The sequence below is a fragment of the Eurosta solidaginis genome, chromosome 2, assembly GCF_040869045.1.
Source record: "Eurosta solidaginis isolate ZX-2024a chromosome 2, ASM4086904v1, whole genome shotgun sequence".
In the NCBI taxonomy this organism is placed as follows: Eukaryota; Metazoa; Arthropoda; class Insecta; order Diptera; family Tephritidae; genus Eurosta; species Eurosta solidaginis.
The window spans coordinates 249388083-249411477 of NC_090320.1; the positions used below are offsets into that span (position 1 = coordinate 249388083).

The 23395-nt window shown below is 34.8% G+C and overlaps 1 protein-coding gene across 3 annotated transcripts in view; it reads right to left on the reverse strand.

Moving 5' to 3' along the window:
- Positions 1-10314: 10314 nt before the first annotated feature.
- nompC (no mechanoreceptor potential C) overlaps positions 10315-23395 on the reverse strand; it is a 154233-nt gene continuing 141152 nt past the window's right edge. For 2 of the 3 annotated variants that reach the window (XM_067767560.1, XM_067767562.1), the window contains 4 exons: positions 23008-23231; positions 15815-15943; positions 13692-13800; positions 10315-13136 (listed from right to left, as the gene is read on the reverse strand). In XM_067767560.1, the coding sequence (XP_067623661.1) occupies positions 12853-13136; positions 13692-13800; positions 15815-15943; positions 23008-23231 (746 nt within the window). In that variant the 3' untranslated portion in view covers positions 10315-12852. The remainder of the gene's footprint in view (positions 13137-13691; positions 13801-15814; positions 15944-23007; positions 23232-23395) is intronic. The other variant, XM_067767561.1, reaches the window with a different exon arrangement.

Below are 23395 nucleotides of genomic sequence, written 5' to 3' on the forward strand. Positions count from 1 at the left end.
TTTGAATGGAATTCGCAATTCCGTCTTGTTTAGGGCCGTTTTTACCTTTTCCAGTTAGCCACTTATCTACAAGCTATCGACATTTTCATTTTCAGTTAAGTCCCAGGAAAGAGTGAACCAAAAAGTCAGCTGTTTGGCAAGTTTCCACAATAGATTTTTGAGATTTGTTCTACAAAATAGTAACAATTATCAATTTAACCGAAAGTTATGTAGTTACCCTATGTTGGATAAAACGAAAATGTCGAATGATAAATTACTATCCTCCAACTTAAATCTAACTTAACTGGAGATGAAGAAAACAACACGTAGTGTATTATCAAAGTGTTATTTTAAGAAAATCTCTTCTGACTTATTGGTGATTTTTTTTATTTTTGTATCTTACAATATCAAAATTACTTGGCTACTACAATTCTTCACATAAGAAATATATACGCAATTTTTCTTGAGGGTTTTCTTATGATGTTTCCATATATCTAATACTATTTTCACACAGACGGCTTATTGAATAATAAAGGAAATTTTCTACATTAAGACGCTTATTGAGCTCAATCTTCCCTACAAAATTGGAATCTATTATTATTTCATTAGTAGCTAATCGAATGCCTAATGAAGTCAAAAGCACAATGCAACTCTGTTGGCAGCGTTCCACTTCCGTTTCCGCTTCTTAGTTTTTGGTGTGTTCAGTGCTTAAAAATGTTATTTGTCAAAACAAATGTCATTGTCTGCATGGCGGAACGATACAAGGTGGCCGCATCGAACAGCTGATTATAACCTTTTTTATTTGATTTGATATATCAACTACCGGCGCAGTACGATTTTGACATTTGTCCATCGAATTTACAAGTACATGGAATTTTTTTTGTTTGTAGGTATGTCACCATGCTCCCACCTTGTATCGTTCCGCCATGATTGTCTGTTTCATCCTTCATACTAATCGAGCAGTTTCTTCTGTGTGAAAGCAAAAAATTTACGATTTCATTAGCAGGTGAAATGAGATCATTAAGTTTCTGTGTGAAAACTGTATAAGGCTTAAGCCTGTAGTGGTACATTTTGCTTAGTTTTCACTAAGTCAAAATTACATGCAAAGTATAAAGCTGAGTATAATATATGTACATATTTGCTATGCCTATCTTCGGATTTGTTCCACTACATTTTTGATAATTTGTTCCACATATTATTTTAAGTCTTAGATACCATACTCCATTGCGCAAATTCTATCACTGGCACAAAATGAGTGAAAAACTACAAGAGCTCTTTTCTAGAAAACGTGTATATTAGTATGTTCGCATTTAAGCATTTTTCACTCAACTCAAAGTATTTGAGCTGATATGTGGTATGCGGCATCTACTGCTGGAATTTGAAATTACAACAGCAAAGAACACAACCATTTATTTGGTGAACTTGGCAAAAACGGAAAATTGTGTGGTGTAATCACTTAATTTGTTTTTCAGGCGTGGGGCGAGGGCGTGGTCATAAGAAGCGTTACCAATAGATGTCACAACCGAGGTAGCGTACAGTGTCACTCAAACCTTCGGTACCGAATTAACATCATTTGGGCATGGTAATCGCAAGACGTACCGAATTAACATCATTTGGGATTTGGGCATGGTAATTGGTAATCGCAAAACGTACCGAATTAACATCATTTGGGACTTGGGCATGGTAATTGGTAATCGCAAAACGTACCGAATTAACATCATTTATATTGTAACGAATTTACTTGCAAATCCTCTTATTTCAAACCTTCTACTAAGGTTCGAATCAATATACTGTTGAATAAATAACTCCAATATTTAATAATGCAAAATGGCATTTATTAAAGTACTTCACAATAAATAACTCTACTATTGCCCAACAGATAGCGTGCTTAATCGAAAACTGATTGTAGCGCCTCTACCGGTGTCGCCTTTTATACTGTTCGGTTTACTCGTTGATATCTCAAGGCGGTTTTGTTCTAGAATCTACTAGTTGGTTATCTGCTATAAGTTTCTCAGCTATAACTACAGATGCACAATTCACAGCTCATGTGCGTGTGTTTGTGAGCGACACTTCCACAATTATATTGCATATCTCAGAATCAACAGAATAAAAAATTAAACAATTAGATGTTATAATATATCCCAGCAAACAGCAAATACAGCTTCTAACATTAGAGAAACATTGTGATTTTACATTACAAATCTAATGCAGTTCTCGAATGCACCTCTAATCGAAAATAAGTTTGGAGCACTAGGTTAGAATTCGATTAGGGAACCATTTGAAAAACATTAGAAATGCGATGTTGTCACAGTTATTGATGTAGTACAAATTATAACTCATTCTTAATACAAAATAAATGCGCAAATATTGGTATTTGTAAAATCAGTTTTTTAGTAATTGGTAAGTGAAAATTAATAAAAAGCTAAACAAAAAAGCTAATTAAGCAAGCTAAAGACATGCTATTTGACTGGCGTTATGAAGAAAACTAAATACTGAAGATTCTTTCAGCGATTTTGGCAAATTTCGTTTAAGATAACTGTGGAATTATTTTAAGAAGCCTTTGAATTAAATTCGAGAGAGTACCTATTTGATATAATAAAACAATGAAAATTGAATTGATTTTAAATAATTGAATATAATTGTGCTTCGATTTAAAATTCACATTAGAAACCAATTAGAAATTGACGTTAAATATCGATAATATCTAGCCCTTTTCTTGATATCGAGAACAAAGTCCCCTTTTTGTCCTGCTCGACTTTAGAGAAATGCATTGGAATTCGATTCGTTTTCTATTTGTTCTCTAGCATAAATGTTTGTTGGGATATTGCCACAGATATAAAGGTTCAGCTGGCCGGGCCGTGGAACCTCACATTGATTGAATGAGTCCATAGTTTGTTATTATATATATATCTGAGCGGAATAGAGGGGCACGCCTAATTTAAAAAAAAAAAAGGATTGAGGATTCAGTAATAATCATGGCTTCGGAGGAAGAGGTTTTTCTGGCCGCCGCGGCCTGCTTAATTATATCAACTCACCGTCAACCAACTGAGCGCAGATGGTGGGTGCGACCTTCGCTGGAAGCTCGACATCGTTACAGCGGAACTCACCTGATGGAGGATCTGATGGAAGACGGTAGAGATCCCCTTAGTGTGGAAATCAGGGATGATGGGAGTTTTCGGAATTTCCCCCTTGGGATGGTGAAGATGTTGAAGATACCTCATCCGTTGAAGTTACACCTGGACATTGGAGAATCGTGGGTGAACCAACAGATACCTTTCTGCGGCTCAGAAGGACCCCGAAAAAACCCTCCAACGTCGGCAGAATGGTTCGTAATGAAATTAGCGCTTTTTTCAATCTGAAGAGGGATCAGTGTCGTGGCAAAACAGATACTGAATGCGAGGGATTAAGTACCGACCTATATTGTTTTTCTCCTCACACTTTTTTCTTAGTGACAAATAATTATTATGTAGGTACCTACTAAATAGGTAGTTAACTACTAAATTAAAGTTGAAAAATTAAACTGTATAAAATGTAATTAAAATTAATTAAAGTGTAATTAAAACTGAAGTGTATTGTTTTCCTGTGCCTGATCTGACGCCTGTGTGGACTCATCTGGTTGCTGCAGTTCACTCGTGAGCTGCTGTCCGACTTCTTGTTGGTGCCTCGGTGTGTTTTCATCTTATAGAAAATTAAAAAGAACAAGTAAGGAAGGCTAAGTTCGGGTGTAACCGAACATTACATACTCAGTTGAGAGCTATGGAGACAAAATAAGGAAAATCACCATGTAGGAAAATGAACCTAGGGTAAACTTGGAATGTGGTTGTATGACATGTGTATCAAATGGAAGGTATTAAAGAGTATTTTAAGAGAGAGTAGGCCATAGTTCTATAGATGGACGCCATTTAGGAATATCGCCATAAAGGTGGACCAGGGCTGACTCTAGAATTTGTTTGTACGATATGGGTATCAAATGAAAGGTGTTACTGAGCATTTTAAGAGGGAGTGGGCCTTAGGTCTATCAGTGGACGCCCCTTCGAGATATCGCCATTAAGGTGGACCAGGGGTGACTCTAGAATGTGTTTGTACGATATGGGTGTCAAATGAAAGGTGGTAATGAGTATTTTAAAAGGGAATGGGCTTTAGTTCTATAGGTGAACGCCTTTTCGAGAAATCGCCATAAAGGTGGACCAGGGGTGACTCTAGAATATGTTTGTACGATATGGGTATCAAACGAAAGGTGTTACTGAGCATTTTAAGAGGGAGTGGGCATTAGGTCTATAAGTGGACGCCTTTTCGAGATATTGCCATTAGGGTGGGCCAGGGGTGACTCTAGAATGTGTTTGTATGATATGGGTATCAAATGAAAGATGGTAATGAGTATCTTAAAAGGGAGTAATCCTTAGTTCTATAGGTGGCCGCCTTTTCGATATATCGCCATAAAGGTGGACCAAGGGTGACTCTAGAATGTTTGTACGATATGGGTATCAAACGAAAGGTGTTACTGAGCATTTTAAGAGGGAGTGGGCATTAGGTCTATAAGTGGACGCCTTTTCGAGATATCGTCATTAGGGTGGGCCAGGGGTGACTCTAGAATGTGTTTGTACGATATGGGTATCAAACGAAAGGTGTTACTGAGCATTTTAAGAGGGAGTGGGCATTAGGTCTATAGGTGGACGTCTTTTCGAGATATCGCCATTAGTGTGGGCCAGGGGTGACTCTATAATGTTTGTGCGATATGGGTATCAAACGAAAGGTGTTACTGAGCATTTTAAGAGGAAGTGGGCATTAGGTCTATAGGTGGACGCCTTTTCGAGATATCGCCATTAGGGTGGGCCAGGGGTGACTCTAGAATGTTTGTACGATATGGGTATAAAACGAAAAGTGTTACTGAGCATTTTAAGAGGGAGTGGGCAATAGGTCTATAGGTGGACGCCTTTTCGAAATGTCGCCATTAGGGTGGGCCAGGGGTGACTCTAAAATGTGTTTGTATGATATGGGTATCAAATGAAAGATGGTAATGAGTATCTTAAAAGGGAGTAATCCTTAGTTCTATAGGTGGACGCCTTTTCGATATATCGCCATAAAGGTGGACCAAGGGTGACTCTAGAATGTTTGTACGATATGGGTATCAAACGAAAGGTGTTACTGAGCATTTTAAGAGGGAGTGGGCATTAGGTCTATAAGTGGACGCCTTTTCGAGATATCGTCATTAGGGTGGGCCAGGGGTGACTCTAGAATGTGTTTGTACGATATGGGTATCAAACGAAAGGTGTTACTGAGCATTTTAAGAGGGAGTGGGCATTAGGTCTATAGGTGGACGTCTTTTCGAGATATCGCCATTAGTGTGGGCCAGGGGTGACTCTATAATGTTTGTGCGATATGGGTATCAAACGAAAGGTGTTACTGAGCATTTTAAGAGGAAGTGGGCATTAGGTCTATAGGTGGACGCCTTTTCGAGATATCGCCATTAGGGTGGGCCAGGGGTGACTCTAGAATGTGTTTGTACGATATGGGTATCAAATGAAAGGTGGTAATGAGTATTTTAAAAGGGAGTAATCCTTAGTTCTATATGTGGACGCCTTTTCGAGATATCGCCATAAAGGTGGACCAAGGGTGACTCTAGAATGTTTGTACGATATGGGTATCAAACGAAAGGTGTTACTGAGCATTTTAAGAGGGAGTGGGCATTAGGTCTATAGGTGGACGCCTTTTCGAGATATCGCCATAAAGGTGGACCAAGGGTGACTCTAGAATGTTTGTACGATATGGGTATCAAACGAAAGGTGTGACTGAGCATTTTAAGAGGGAGTGGGCATTAGGTCTATAGGGGACGCCTTTTCGAGATATCGCCATTAGGGTGGGCCAGGGGGACTCTAGAATGTTTGTACGATATGGGTATCAAACGAAATGTGTTACTGAGCATTTTAAGAGGGAGTGGGCATTAGGTCTATAGGTGGCCTTTTCGAGACATCGCCAATAGGGTGGGCCAGGGGTGACTCTAGAATGTTTGTACGATATGGGTATCAAACGAAAGGTGTTACTGAGCATTTTAAGAGGGAGTGGACATTAGGTCTATAGGTGGACGCCTTTTCGAGATATCGCCATTAGGGTGGGCCAGAGGTGACTCTAGAATGTTTGTACGATATGGGTATCAAACGAAAGGTGTTACTGAGCATTTTAAGAGGGAGTGGGCATTAGGTCTATAGGTGGACGCCTTTTCGAGATATCGCCATTAGGGTGGGCCAGGGGTGACTCTAGAATGTGTTTGTACGATATGGATATCAAATTAAAGGTATTAATGAGGGTTTTAAAAGCGAGTGGCCCTTAGATGTATATGTGAAGGTGTTCTCGCGATATCGACCAAAATGTGGACCAGGTGATCCAGAAAATCATGTGTCGGGTACTGCTAATTTATTTATATATGCAATACCACTAACAGTATTCCTGCCAAGATTCCAAGGGCTGTTGATTTTGCCTTGTAGAACTTTTTCATTTTCTTCTACTTAATATGGTAGGTGTCACACCCATTTTACAAAATTTTTTCCAAAGTTATATTTTGCGTCAATAAACCAATCCAGTTACCATGTTTCATCCCTTTTTTCGTATTTGGTATAGAATTATGGCATTTTTTTCATTTTTCGTAATTTTCGATATCGATAAAGTGGGCGTGGTTATGGTCGGATTTCGGCTATTTTTTATACCGAGATAAAGTGAGTTCAGATAAGTAGGTGGGATAAGTTTAGTAAAGATATATCGGTTTTTGCTCAAGTTATTGTGTTAACAGCCGAGCGGAAGGACAGACGGTGGACTGTGTATAAAAACTGGGCGTGGCTTCCACCGATTTCGGCCATTTTCACAGAGAACAGTTACCGTCATAGAATCTATGTACCTACCAAATTTGAGAAGGATTGGTAAATTTTTGTTCGACTTATGGCATTAAAAGTATTCTAGACAAAATAATGAAAATGGGCGGAGCCACTTCCATTTTGAAATTTTCTTTTATTTTTGTATTTTGTTGCATCATATCATTACAGGAGTTGAATTTTGACTTAATTTACTTATATACAGTAAAGATATTAAATTTTTTGTTAAAATTTGAATTAAAAAAATTTTTTTTTTAAAAAGTGGGCGTGTTCTTCATCCAATTTTGCTAATTTTTATTTAGCACATATATAGTAATAGTAGCAGCGTTCCTGCCAAATTTCATCATGATATCTTCAACGACTGCCAAATTACAGCTTGCAAAACTTTTAAATTACCTTCTTGTAAAAGTGGGCGGTGCCACGCCCATTGTCCAAAATCTTACTAATTTTCTATTTTGCGTCATAACGTCAACCCATCTGCCAAGTTTCATCGCTTTAATTGCCTTTGGCAATGAATTATCGCATTTTTTCGGTTTTTCGAAATTTTCGATATCGAAAAAGTGGGCGTGGTTATAGTCCGATATCGTTCATTTTAAATAGCGATCTGAGATGAGTGCCCAGGAATCTACATACCAAATTTCATCAAGATAGCTCAAAATTTACTCAAGTTATCGTGTTAACGGACGGACGGACGGACGGACGGACATGGCTCAACCAAATTTTTTTTCGATCCTGATTATTTTGATATATGGAAGTCTATATCTATCTCGATTCCTTTATATATGTACAACCAACCGTTATCCAATCAAACTTAATATACTCTGTGAGCTCTGCTCAACTGAGTATAAAAACTCTGCGCACTCAACCACACTCACTCACAGATAGTTCTCCATCAAATGTTGGGAGGACACTGTTTTTTGTTTTTTTTTTTGTTTGTTGTGTGTGTGAACGAGCTTGCAATCTGTTATACAACCAAGTTATCTAATTCCTTTGATCTTTACCGACAACCTCTGGGTAGCATGTAACCTGCTATAAAAACAGAAAACCAGTTACACAACATCGTGTTATACAACATTTTTCAGTTGAATTTCTAACAGTTTACATAATGTAACGAATTTACTTGCAAATCCTCTTATTTGCAACCTTCTGCTAAGTTCGAATCACTAAACTGTGAATAAATAACTCCAATATTTAATAATGCAAAATGGCCTTTATTAAAGTACTTCACAATAAATAACTCTTCTATTGCCCGACAGATAATCAAAACTGAATTATTGCGCCTCGACTGCTGTTGCCTTTTAACTCTCTGATTTACTCGTTCGCATCTGTTAGGCGCTTCCATTTCCAGAATCTACTAGTTGGCCATCAGCTATCAAATTTCTCAGCTGTAACTACAATTGCACGATTTTATAGCTTCGGGAGTATCTCAGATATATGCATGTGGTCGTGCGTTGCTTCTTAGCTGCGTGTACGTACATATGTGTAGACATAATGATTGATTCGTTTATGTAGATACAATTGACTGTCTGCTTTATTGTTGTTGTGACTTCATTTGCTTAGCATCAGACTAGGGATGTTAGTATCACTTATGGTGATTTCTTTTCTACGCCAAAATGTCGCCACTTTCAGCGGCAAACACATATGTACATACATATATACCATTCGCTTCAGCTTCGTTTGATCCATAGCATTCGATTCAGCTTCGTGTGATTCATCAGCTAATTGACAGGGCTGTTTTCTGCACCATCAATGGCAGTGAGGGCAAGTAATGTTGCATTTTTCGCCATTTTTAGGGGTAGGTTGTTGAGAAAAGATAAGGATTGATGCCCTCTATTGAGGCTAAGCTGATTTTACAACAGAAGACAAGTTTTTGAAGGGTTGGCGTGAAGGCGACATTTTCGTGTAGAAAACAAAACACCATTAGTCTCACTCATATTCGTCACAAAAACATTGGTTATATAACTGTTTGTAACACGTTTTGTTACTGGTGTGGACGCATCTTTAGAAATCGATTCGTTTTCTATTCGTTCTTTAACATAAATGTTTGTTGGGATATTGTCACAGATATATGTAAAGGTTCAGCGGTACGTGGAACCTCATATTGATTGAATGAATCCTTAGTGTGTATCTAAGTGAAATTACCAACAGATTTTATAAAAAGATCCCTAATTTCCTTGTTTAGAGTATTTATTTCTTTTCTTGTACGTTGTGGCAGCGCACTGCCACCAAGTGGCCCAATGTTAATTTTTTTATTTATTTTTTGTCGAGTTTTTGATGGGCAGCAGTTTGTCAAGCGTCCAGATCTAAAGCTGTTCAGCTACAGAAGCGATATCAACATCATTGTATAGGTTTACAAGTATGATATGTATGAGAGGGAAACAATTTCTTTCCCTTTCTAACACACGGCAGTTTGACACTTCGGTCAGTGTCAAACTAGCGTGGAACCCAGTGGAACCTGCGTGGAACATGAGTTTTGACACTGAACGAAGTGTCAAAATTACCGGGGTTGCTTCGTCGAAAGCGACACAGGGAAGCAAAAAAGGGATCGGAATATCAGATATGGGTTGCTGTGATGGTAAATTTCTTTTAACGAATTTAGTAGGAAATTTTAAGTGCACCCATGTGGGTCCTTCAGAAAATTATAAAAAAGTCTTCAATTGGGGTATCTGAGGACGCGTAGTTATTTCAGTATTAAGAATACAAACACGGGAGTTAAGTTTTTCTACCCGTTCAAAAGTTCTCCGCGAAAAACAGTTTGAAACCGAGGTCGACTGCAATAACCCGTCCAAAAAAGCGGAAAGAAAAATGGTTAGACGCGTTTTGTCCTGTTGTCAATAGTCCGAAGAGAAAAAGTATTCGAATTATTGGAAGCGAGGAAAAACGCGTCTATTAATACCTCCCCCGACGGTTTTGGTCGTGTTTTAGCAATCGTCCCCGTAAAAAAGTATCACAATTTGTTAACTAAAATTGTCCAAAATATATGGTTATTAAAGAGAGATGTAATTAAGTGCTCGTTTGAAAGTAAATAAGTATATTTCTTTGTAATATAAGAAAAAAAAATTTTAAGCAGTTTTCGATAGCAGCTACTAAACTTTGTTTGGTCCTAAGAAGTACAACAGTGCCAAATAGCATCCACAAAAAAAACGAACAAGAACAAGCATTTTATCAGGTGAGCGTGGCTGTGTATGTGCGTGCTGCTACATATCCTACTTGTAGACCTGTACAATGATCGACATCTGAGTGTTGGACGTTTTTTTCTAAAGCTTTAACATTTTTTCTCCTCGCTTAAAAAATGTCTCAATTGGAGAACAAAAACAAACTAAACGATCAGAACTACTTATGTTGTTTTCGTTTTTCAATGGAATTTTTTTTAAGCCAGTAGAAAAATGTTGAAGCTTAAGAATAAAACGCCCGTTATAACGAATGAAAAAACCTCTCCACTTTTTGTTACTGTAATTAATTTAATCTTTTATTTCATTTCAAATTTACAAAATGATATAGGTACAAAAACCGAGAAACTTCTTAGATAAAGATTTGTGATTACAAAAAGCCTATTACAACAAGCTTTCACACCACAAAAAAAAATGTACACATGAGATTCAAAAATAAATTTACAAGGTATTAATTTTAGTTAATTATGCTTATCATGTTTACACTAATGTACGATAATGAAGTTTCTATTGCCTTAAAAATAAAATTTTATTTTTTACATAAGTAGTAGTTTAATACAATATTTCTATATAATTATAAATAGTTTAGCTTAAATAGTAATTATATTGTAATTATGTCGTAAGATCATGGTTTAATTAATAAAAGTTACCCATCTAGCACTATGGCACCCTGTATTTTACACTTTCCTAACTCTAAATTTAAATAAATAAAAATAAGTGACCAGCAGAAAAATATTTTTTTTTATATCCTTGATAAGCACTATTCACACTCTACTTTAAAAATCTATAAACTGTTTGGCCGTCTTTGAAAAGAATATCTTCAAAAGTGGATTCGAATTAGCTTTTTACACACTAAAATTTATTCTAAATTTACTATATATTTAAGAATTCCTTACCCTGATGACCTCTTTTATTTGAAGAGGAAACCTTAGAGCGGGTTTATACTGCAATCAAGTTAACCTATCACTTTGGTCGTTTTTATAAAGTTTGACCAATCTTCTTAGCAGCTTTGTCGATTGTAATATAGAAAAATATTATTATATAAATAAATTACAATGTCTAAGAAATTGAAGATGTTCTGAGTAAAAAGTTTAAAATTGTTTACATCATGAATTTTCATTTAATTTATTCTTAGTACCTAGGTTGGGGCTAGTTTCTAATTTTCAGGAATCTGAATTGACATCTGCGCGTATTTGCAATTTTTTTTTTTTACACATTTCTACATTCCTAGCACTTTTTAAATGCACCAAACCTTAAATCCTGCATATCAAGATATACCCTGCTTTTTTTTATAAGATGTTTACACTAATGTGCATACATATACACATAACTTGGAAAACATTTTAATTTTGTTGTTTTTATTTTTTGTTATACTTCATAACGTTATCGGCTTAGCCGTGGGTTGGTCACCCTGTGTTGGTGAAAATGAAGTTGTCAAATGAAGCTTTCTGATACATTGCTATCAGACAGCCGACAGGTAAAATCTAAATTAACTGTATATAGTGAAAGTCGCCCTAATCAAGCTGCCCCTGAAATTGCTCTATTTCATCTTACGATTCGGAATGTTCTAGATCAAATTTTCTTTAAAATTCATTCTGACTGAAAATTCGTTTCATAAATGTCGTGTTCGAATATAAATTCAATTAAGGAGATAAGCTCCGGTATTGCGTGTATCAATTCGAAATAGGAACGATATTTTGTCGTTCGAGTACATTTCTTATGCAAATTAAAAATCCTTAGACTATTATAATTTTTTATCTTAATCGGAAGCGATTTCAAGACTTTTTTAAACTTTCGATGCATTTAATATACATATATATTTTTTTATCAATTATAAACAAAATCGATTATCATTCAGCTGTCGAATTTTTACTGAGATCGATACTTGCATTAGGAGGGAACATGTTTATGAAACAAATTCTGAGTTGGGACGTTCTTCAAAGTGGCGTAAGTGAAATGATTTATTAGATGGAGCGTTTTCGAACCACTAACCTGTATAGGGTGACCGGCCACTTAGCTGGCGCTATGTCTGTCTTACACATTCAATAAGACTAATATTTTGAATTAATATTATACTAGTACTTTAGGATATTAACATAAACAAAAATTACTTATACTACTAATTTGATAAATATAATATACTTCATACACAGCAGCGAGCTTAAAGTTAGCGGTGGACATTTTTTTGATCAAATTTAGTCAATTAAAATATTTTTTTTTTTTATTTTCGATGTTCAAAGAAAAAACTATGTACTATGAATTTTGTAACTCAAGCTATGCAAACCAATTTCAAAAACGTTGACGAAAAAATTTACAAATTAGAAAAATGTTTAGAAAAATTTCGAAATTTCTATTTAGAGTTCAGTTTGGTATCACAATCAATCTTAGTCCAACAAAGTACAAGTTATTTTTTCTTCGCTGCTGTATGTGTTTTTATCTATCTAAGTTGAAAAATGTTTCGAGAACTATTTTTTTTTTTCATTTACTTCGTTGCCAATTGTTTTTTCTTTTTTTTTTTTAAACAAGTTGTTTGATTCCCTATCTAAGTCTAAGGTAAAGCTTATACAGTTTCTTTGTTTTTTTTTTTTTTTGTTAAATTTTACTTCTGTAATGTAAATTTTTGTAATGTTAAAATTTTTTGTTGACTTAAACCTGTAATTTAATTAATTTATAATTAGTTAATTTTAACAAATATTTATTGAAATAATAAGCTTCAACTTTCTACTGGATGAAAGACTAGCCAAATTGTGAGGTGCTTCAAATGCGCAATGAATGCAATTTTGTATCAATAATTTGTTTATATGTATATATTTTTTTATTTAAAATGAAAAAAGCGCTCTCTAAACGTGTGGCAATTGATCTTGTGGTTGTGCTGCTGCTACATTATTGCCCACCTGTGCAGGTGGCGGTGGCGCACCTGTACCGCCACCGCTACCCTCAATAGAACCGCTCTCAGCTTCTGAATCCTTCATGGAACCACCTTCCTCATCACCGACAAGTGCGCGATATTTTTTAGCAATCGCTTCCCAATCTGATACATTCTCGATACGATTTTGATTGGCAGCGGTAAAGCTCGTTTGTGAGCCCAACGGCGATAGATGTACAACAGAAAGAGCCACAGAGTCTACTAGCAATCCGTAAATTTGAAGTTCATGAAGTTCATAAAAAAGGGATGGTGTGGCAAAAAAACAAGAAAAGATTAATGAGCTTTTGTAATTAATAATTTTCTTTTTATTAGAGTGTGCTGTTTTGCGAAATTTTGAGCTATCGCTAGTTAGCTACTACACACTAGTGAGCCAATTAATGGTGACTTACAAGTACAAGGTAGGTACATATTTACACATGTTAGTAGGGAGAGCATAAAACTTTGTCTTTATACAATTTAATTACTTGCTATTTGTGCTCATATTTACAGGTGAGCTTTCCAAGCTCCACGATATTCTTTCAAGCTCTGCGACTTAACGTACAATGCGTTATTTATGAATTATTTCGCTGCGCGTAGCTGCAAAACTCGCTTAAAGCGCACGCGCACTTCACGTGCTTCAAATATGTAGTGTATATATTTACATGTACAAGTATTGGTGAGCTTGTTGAAGTGTGCGTGGCTTGTGTGTTTGTTTTTTTTTTTTTTGTGGCTAAAATTGGAAAGCAGCATTGCAGCGACACATACATTTCCTACCTTTCTTGATCTTCGAAAGCCATTTGGCGCCAGCCTTTGTCCGCGGACTGGCTTGACGTATTCCCATCATCTGTACCAGACTTGGACGCTTCTTTTTCTTCATGCGCGCCTATGCGTTGGAGTGTTGAGCAAGGCGTGTTGGTGTAGGTGTTTTTTTTTTGTTTTTAGAAGTTCATCACGTTAAAGTTTTATATGTGATTCATCGGTAGTGAGCAAACGCAAACACAGTGTACAAATGGTTGGCATTTTATTTTTTTTTTTGATATTCGCAAGGACAAGAGACAGTAATAACAATAATAATAACAATCATATATGAGTAGGAGCTAAGGTAAAAGGAAAAACACTTACACGTATGTATATGACTCATGCGGCAGTTACCCACGAACGTACGTAGAAAAAACGTGTCAGCTGACACGACCTATCTTATGAGTGTGCAATGTAAACGAAAACTCACCGACGTGCAACGCCCGTACGTACGTAGTCCGGAACGTAGAAATCAAAACAATTTTGATTTTTTCCGTAAGAACGTGTCAGCTGATCGCTTTCTCACTAGACAGAGCTGCCTAGTAAACTTTTGTGCGCTAATTTTTGACCGTTTGCAATTTTATGCAAAAACGCCTAATTAAAGTTTGAAAAATTGTGGAAATAATTCGAAATAATTATGTAAAAGTGCTGATTATAAATATTTAATCTATTTATACTTATTTAATATGTATTCCGGCCTTTTACAATATCAAAAATTAAATTTGAAAAAGTTGATGTTTCCATAAGCATGCATGCAAACCGGTGAATGGCAACAGTGCTTTGCTGTAAACAATACACACACAAATATGTTATGTACATGTACACAGACGCACATGTTGATTCCTACGGGCTTGAGAGTTCGGTCAAACGTGCTTCGTACGACAAACGTCCTTACGTACGGCACACGTCGGTGGGTAACTGCCGCATCAGAGTCACGGTGCTAAGAGAGAGAGTGCGATTATACAGGGTACTTGCGTTTGTGTAGTTCATATAATACTTTCGGAAATGTGCAAGACGCATCAGATAACTACCCTGAAAAAATCGCGAGTACTCCATGCATGCATGTATGGAGTACTCGCTATGGACCAAGCGAGTGCTCCAAAATTAACCACAATTCATACAAAAAATATGGTCCAATTCACATTGCGATGTCCTAGGATTGGACCATATACTCCAGCTCCGCATTACATCAGAGTAATCCATGGAGTACCCACAGTCCAATAAACATCGTGTAGTGATTACAATCGTTAAAAACGAGCAATGATCGGCTTACAACATAATCGTGTAGAAACATGAGTTGGTCCATCGGTGCATTACAGTGGAGTAGAATGGTAAGTACTCCAGTGGACCACATGGTCCAACGATTTTTGCAGGGTAGAGACTGAAAGTGATTCAAAGATGTGCAAAGTAATACTGAAATTAAGAAGAAAATATATCGATGGCTAAGAAGACGATCGCTCGGATGCCATATCTCAAAATTGTTTTGAAATCGCACTATCTCAGAATGTAAGTGAAGAATGCTCTGTATCAGATTTTTTTTTTTTAATTCCCTATTTCAGGTGAAAATTTATTGATTTAATGATAAGATAGGGCATTTTTGAAACAAATTCTCAGAAATGGTGTTCTATGTACGAGCTCTGAGGTAAAGAGTTCTCACACATAACTTTGAGATAGGGCGTTTTTTAAGCATGCTCTAAGGGCCGTTTCCTACTATCTCCAGTTAAACAATTTTTGTTTACTCTTTTTTCTTAGACTTAACTCAGACGTGAAGCTTCAGTTAGCATATATTAAACGAAGAATTCGATAACTTATAGATAAATGACTAATTGAAGATGGTAAAATGGGCCATAAAATAGACCTTTATTTGAAAGTTTGCTGAGAAAGAATGATTTTCTGCACAGTCATCGATATTTAAAGAATAAATAAATAAAATACCGAAAAAATAAATCGTTTTGTTGCCATTCTGTTTTAAATGGGTTGGGGAAAAGGTCAACTATTTGCAAGTTAGGTAAAGTTTTGGTGTTTAGAGAATATATTTTTTTGTGCGGATAGACCCGCTATATAGCAGCTGTTATATGTACACATTTTTGTTGGTTTACCTTGACCTTCTCGACGAGCCACATAAACCATGTGGTAACTAAATTAAGCGGCGATGGCGCAGTTGTTGTGCGATGCATATTGCGTATTAGCTTGGACAGGCCAAATTTCCACTCAATATCGGATTGAGCCTGAATTTCTCCAAGTAATCATTAAGCGTTTGGTTGTTGTTGTTTTTTTTTAACAAATGCATTTCAAAAAAGTGAGCGTTTCATAAGATATGATAGATGATTTCGTTTTATTTTTGGGAATGAGGATTTCCATTTCGTTTAAAGTGCATGAATGTGAATGTAGATGAGAAAAGATGGAAGAAATTAAGAATAGATATGCGAATTTAATACTTAAAGCTTTCAAAAATTCAACCAAAAGACATAGATATTCAAAGTTTATGCTACAAAAGAATATAATAGGAATATAGCAGTGTCAATCATTTTTTTTCAAGTTTCGTCATTTAAATTCTTCTTTTTTAGTTTTCAATATTTTAAGAAAAAATATCTATGAAATTTGTAATTGAAACTATGCACACCAAACACGAAAACTTTGGATAATTCGAAAAAGTTTTACCAAGGTTTCGAACTTTTTATTTGAAATTCTTTGAATTTTTTTGAGTATGCAGCTTCGTAGCACAAACAATTTTAGTCTTATAAAGCACAAGTTACAGGTTTCTGAGAATTCGCATGAATTTTTGACAAATTGTTTCAGAAGTGTGTTCATATTTTCTGCCATATAAAAAACGTAAACAATTTGATGAAGAAAAATCTTAAGCTCCCTTCATAAAAAAATTGTCAAAAACCAATGAGAATTTTGATAGCTCTATAACATGTACTTGGGTAGTTTAAAAATGATTGGGCTACCCTCTTGCATATCCAACAAAAAAAAAAAAAAAAAAATCAGGGAACTCTAAATTAAAAGTTCGAAATTTTCTCGAGTTTTTAATTTTTTTCGAAAATGTTTTTGAGACTATTTTGCATTGTGTATATTACGAAATTCATAATTTTTTTTAAATAACTAAAATAAAGAAAAATGATTAAATTTGATACAACTTGTCACTGCTATTTTTCTGTTCGCTGCTGTATATGGTTTATATAATACATATTTAATGCATTTTAGCACCGAAAATTATAAAACATTTTCTAATATTGTTATATTTTCACTATGTCTTCAGCACCCCTTAATGCACTCTATTAATTATATAAAATACATTTGTTTCGTAAAAGCATTGAAGTGTTAATTTCTTTAACGGGATCTGCTCGCCGAAATCAAGTTCTTAAAGCCAGCTGCCATACACACTATTTTCCTACACCCTGTTTAAATACTCTTTCATCTATGTAGTTATATGCATAATATGTATTGCAATAAGAACTTAATTTCATATGAAAGCTTTCAATGCTTTAGCGCTGTGTTTATTTTTTGGAATGTGCGAGCAAAAGTGAAAACTTTCACCTTTTTCTAAAAAATAACACAATATTAGAAAAGTAGGTAAGGTAAAAATAAATTAATGAAATATAAAAAAAAAAAAAATAATTTGCATGCAATAAAAACATGCATAATGTGTCATTGTTAAACACACACATAAAATACTAACTAGCTAATCGATCACACTAAAAGCTTATAGCCTTTATATACATATATACACATGTTTATATTATCAAGCCTTTTGCTGAGCTTAAAACGAAAGCAAGATTTATACTAATTCGCAGTTCATTTGACTAAACTAAGAGCCTCCTGCGATTTACAACCAGATTGATTGAGTTTTGTGTTAGTGCAGTCGGGTGGCTTGTGACACACGTATTTGTTGTCCGCATGGCGCAACGATACAAGGTGGCAGCATGGGACAGCTGATTATACCCTTTTTTTATTTGATTTGATACACCAACTTCCGGTGCCGTACGATTTTGACATTTGTCCATCGAATTTACAAAAACAAAGTACATTGAATGTTTATTTATGTTTGTAGGTATGTCACCATGCTGCCACCTTGTATCATTCCGCTATGGTTGTCGGCTACACGTTGATGAAAATCAAAAATTTTTAATTTTTTCATTTGACGCTTGCTTATTTGATAGTCGCGGGGTGTGTTGTATTTAGTTATATTTAGTTTGTGTCGACATTCAAAATGAACAAGTGTGCGGAAGAACAGCAAATTCATATTAAAATTTATTGAAAATTATCAATGTTTACCAGCTTTATGGAATGTAAAGCTTCTATTATTATTTATTAAAATTTTATTAATTTTTTTATTATTTAATAAAACTGCTGTACCCTGTAAAAATTGGTGGATTAAGTGTTCCATTTCTTCATGTTGGAGTACTCTAACAATACTCCTTTGCAATGCGTTTGCGGACCACCAACAGCCGATCATAGCTCGTTTTCTGGCGACAGTGATCACGACACGATGACGATCGAACAGAGTTGCCAAAAGTAAAATATTGCATGCAAATAACTGATAATAAAATTTTACTTTGGCAACTCTGATAAAATGCAACAGCGCACTGGTTTTATGTATACATACTATAGTATGTATAGAGAAATATTAGTTTCTTTATTCACGCAAATGCTAAATAACATAAGAATATTCGTAGTATAAAATATAAAAGTTGTATTGCCCCTCTTCATTTACTTTCATTTTAAATTAAATTCACTTCGATAACTCTTTCCGACACAATTCCTCTTTAGTACTTTGGCATATGATCCTCTGTGGGTGCTCCATGGAGTACTACAGTGAAAGTACTTTGGAAAGTACTCTCACGTATGTACTCTATAGAATACTCACAAACAAAGCGAGCGTGGGATCACCTACTCCTCTCCTAGGACATCGCAATGTTAATTGGAGCACATTTTTTGTATGAATACAAATTAGATTTGGAGCAGTCCTATACTCCCAAAGGAGCATTCCTTACATTATTTATAGAGTACTCGCGTTTTTTGAAGGGTAGTTGCAAGTAAAAAAAAGTCATCATCCGATGACGACATATTCACGTTCGAACGCTATGGTTTCTCAATGCAAATGTTGATTGATAGCTTGTTATTTGATAGTCGCGGGACAAGCGTCAAATACCCGACACGCATACGTTCAAAAATTCAGTCAATCTGGTTGTTAATCGCAGGAGGCTCTAACATATAAAAACATTTAGCAGCTCTTTATTATATCTAATCTAGTAAGAGCTTATTTTGTGCTAAAACGCAACTAGACAAGCTACTAAGCTGTTTCTCTATTAAGTTAACACTTTGTCATCGTAAAGAAACAATCGTTTGTTAATTGTATCTTCATGATCCTTTGGCGTTTACTCTAAACGTTGGTTATTTTTTGTAAACCTGAAGTTGCAAGTCTGGGCACATGATGGACCTACTGACAATTATTGAAAAAAAAAAAACTGGAAAAAATCTTAATCGTTAAAGTATTAAGTAAGAATTAATATCAGTGGCGGTGCGAGAGTGAAAGTTATTGATAAATGTTTTTTCTCTGGTTTTTATAATAAATTTTTTTAAACTCAGGCTTAAAAACAAGTTTTATGATTCAGAGAGAATAAAAAGCTTTAGAGCTTACGATTTGAGAAATTTGAGACTCGAGGAGTAATTAACTTGACTTTTCGAGAGATTTTCTAAGCTTGAAATACTCGTAAATGTTGCAAGTTTCTCGACATTCAATTTACTCACTGACTGATTTGGCATTATTGTATGTACAGCTTACGATTTCTACTCGTAATTCTCGCTTTAGTTAAAAAAAAGATCGAAAGCTCTATATAAAATTACCAATGCAGCGATTGAATTGAATAAGGAAAAGCTCGCGAACGATACGAGTATTTCGAGAATCTCGCGAGAAGACGGCACTCGCTAGAAATTTCTTCTCGAACAAATTCGAGAAATCGTAGACTCTAAAAAGACTTACTAATTGCTTTGTTCTCATTTTGCGCTATTGATCATTAAAAAAATATTTCGTAACACACCACTCACTGGTAAAGCTTTTGTTAGGCTTAATGCCCGTTTACATATAACGAATCACGATTATGGAAGCTGCTATAGCTTTAAAGCTCATATTTGTACAAATCTTCAATTATATGCTGATTTTTTTTTAATAAATCAATTATTTCGCCACAACGATATTTATAGATTGCCTAAACGAGGTGGCATAAAAGTGACACCTGCATCTTTGGTTCATTTTAATCAATAAAAAATCTTTCGGTAGCTCTATTTTGGACTTTGTCTACATAATTTATTTGCCAATAGTTTCTATTAAAATATAATTCTTCACCAAAAGGATCAATAAGGCTTAAGGCATACAAACTTAACGAAGCCTCTGCAACGCGCTCGAAAAGAGTTTTCCTCGAGACTATCCAGAGGACAACATTTTACTGATTATGGAATATGTATCTTCCTTTTTTAAGAAACCTATGTATAAAGAGGGTACCCAAATTCTTTTTTGCAATGCTTGCCTAGTTTTTCGATATTCTGGGTTCCGCTGAACTCTTTCATTTAATTCGCTTCAAACTTAATTGTTTAGGTAGCAAACATATTGCTGTTTTCACACATAAACTTAATGATCTCATTTCACCTTCTAATTAAATCGTAAATTTTTTGCTTTCACACAGATTAGTATGAAGGATCAAATGTCAAGCTAATAAAATGACAATGCTATATGACAGACAATGACATTAAATTTGACAAATGACATTTTTAAGCACCGAACACACAAAAAACTAAGAAACTGAACGCTGCCAACAGAGTTGCATTGGGCTTTTGATTTCATTAGGCATTCGATTAATCATTAATGAAATAATTATAGATTCGAATTTTGTAGGGAAGATTGAGCTCAATAAGTGCCTTAATGTAGAAAACTGCATTCAATAAGCCGTGTGTGTGAAAATAGTATATGACTCTGGATTGATCAAGTGCAGTCTATTATGTTGAGTCATCTTCCATAGCCAGAAGCCGACTCCACTTTCATTAATTAGCAAAGTGGAGCTTCGAAAATTGCTGAAACTGTCTGAAATATCTCAGTTGACATCTCATAGGACATTCCCTTGTTATAAAAAAAAGGTACTTGTATAGGAAAAATACATAAGAACTTATCACTCGGAAACTCCTTACAGCCTGCACTTAATATCCACATCAAAAGAAAAGTGAAAGATCCTTATAAAAAACCGCTCAGGACATGATCAAGAAACATTTTGTTTGTTAAGTGGTATCCACCTCTCAAAATAACTCATACGCTTTTTGCAATCTTTTTCTAAAGATTTTTTTATACTTGTGTATAGTGAAAACCTGTCGGAAACTATTGGTTAAATAACACCGATAACAATGAGTGCATTTATGGTTTTTTTTTTCTTCTACTTGTACGTTGGAATTTCGCGTCACCTTGTATAGGTTTTTACATCCAATGCAACATAGTATGTACGTATGCAAATGAGTTTACTGCAGCTGCACAATTCAAATTATTAAATATTTCACAATAAGAATATTATTTAAATTGTATTCCTCGAAGTATCCATAATCAGAACTATAATAAAACCTTTATAGACTGCTATATCATGCTAAAGTTCTCACACAGAAACGTAAATCATAAATATAAAATAAATGTTAATTATATACATAATTATTTTCTTTAAGTAAATGTATACAGTAGTGGCTAGATAAATACAACAATCTTAAGAGCTTGACATTTCCGAAAAGTTTTTCAATATGGTGCAAAACGCACTGGCAACCCCCTTACAATATAAAGTTGAATAGCCGAAAATCGCATTACTAACCAATAGTGATATCGTTTACTACGCAAAAAAAAGCTTAGTATATCGATCCCTTGGAACCATTTTTTTTTTAAACTATGCTTTCTTGAAGAATTTTCTAAAAATGATATATGTATATGATAATTTAGATAAATTTGTTTTGAGATTTTTTTTTTAATTTCGCTAGCTGGACTTAGAAAGTAAAAAAAAAATACGCTACTAAATGCAAAAATTGTATGAAGGGATCGAAGGATAAATCCAATCATAATGTCCATGTTTTATAATATCTTAAACTCTGAAAAAAAAAAAAAAAATAAAAAACGTATAACGAACTACTCTTTAAAAAAAATTGTTTTTCTCAGAAAATTCATCAGAGACCTACAAACTTCTCCGATATGATATGTTGGCATGGAAAACCCCATATGTATGTACATATGTTGTTCCGTACATACACTCGCGGAAAAAGTATTGGCACAAGCACTTTTTGCTGTTTTCACCTAGTTTTCCTAAACAAAATAATTTTCGCTACACTTTTATAAAAATATGTAATAAAGTAAAATAATATAAAAGCTTTATCTCAACTAAATTAAGCCGAGCTTAGAACAGAAAAACTAATTTGAATATAAAACATGATTTTTCGTTACCCTTTGTAATACTTCATATTATTAGCAACTTACAAAATAGCTGTTAAAAAAGGGTTTTTTACTCTCTCAAAAGACTGGGATTTTTCTAATAGAGGGTATTGAATATAAGCCGACGACAGCTGTCTTTAACTTTAAGAGTGATGAAAATAAAATGCAAGCAGAACTCCTCCTAAACTAGCGTACGGGGCAGACCCGTTGTCCTGCCTTATATTTGAAAAATATACTTCGATTCCCTGCATCACTCTCCATACAATCGAATAGACTACAACTTTACTACTTTTTCTTCCATTGCTCTTTCTTATTCCTGTCCTTTACGTATCCCCTTTATCCCCACTACCTTCTCATTATAGTTCTCCCTCTTACTACCAAATCCATTCCCACCTCCACTCTCATTCCCATTACCATTCCCACTCTTACTCCCTATCCCACTCCCTTTACCTCTCCCACCTAAATTACTTCATATATGAAGTCTATATACCGTTGCGAGTTTACACTTGCGTTCCATTCCACTCACTCCTATTGTCAATTGTAACTTTAACAATATAATCCGAAACACTAAACAAAATCGCTTAGATTTCTGATTCAATTAGGTATTAAATAAAATAAAAATGAAAAAATTAAGAGATTCAATATAGAAAATGTGACTAACTATTTCATTAACTCTCTGTACGAAATTGGTATTATGCTTATTTCGCTATGATATTCTTTCAGTATAATTAAGTTCTCCCCGATCGTCAGAAAAATAATACTTATGGCATTTATATTTCCACGACTGTATATTTTCAATAAATATAAATATGTGTTTAGGCATTTTAAATAGAATACTACCTGTATCCGCTGATAGGTGTCAGACATCATAGCAATCAACAGGTTGATCAATACAACCACCGACACCAGCATATAAATACCGAAGACTATTTTAAATAAATATTCCACCCAATAAGGTTGAGTGGTCACATTATCTATTTTGTCAATTTGCGTTTGTTCGGTTGTCGTCTGGCCGAAGACGGCAAAAAAGAGTAATTCAAAAGAAGTAATCGGATGCATGCGCACTATGTACCATTTACACATACAAACACACAATTACAAATATTAACAGTACAATACAATAAATGAATAGTCAATAAGTATTAACACATTAACGGCCATTTTTTTACGAATATTAAACACAGTTTTTTTGTTATTTATTTTCGTTGTAGTTATTTATATTAAATGG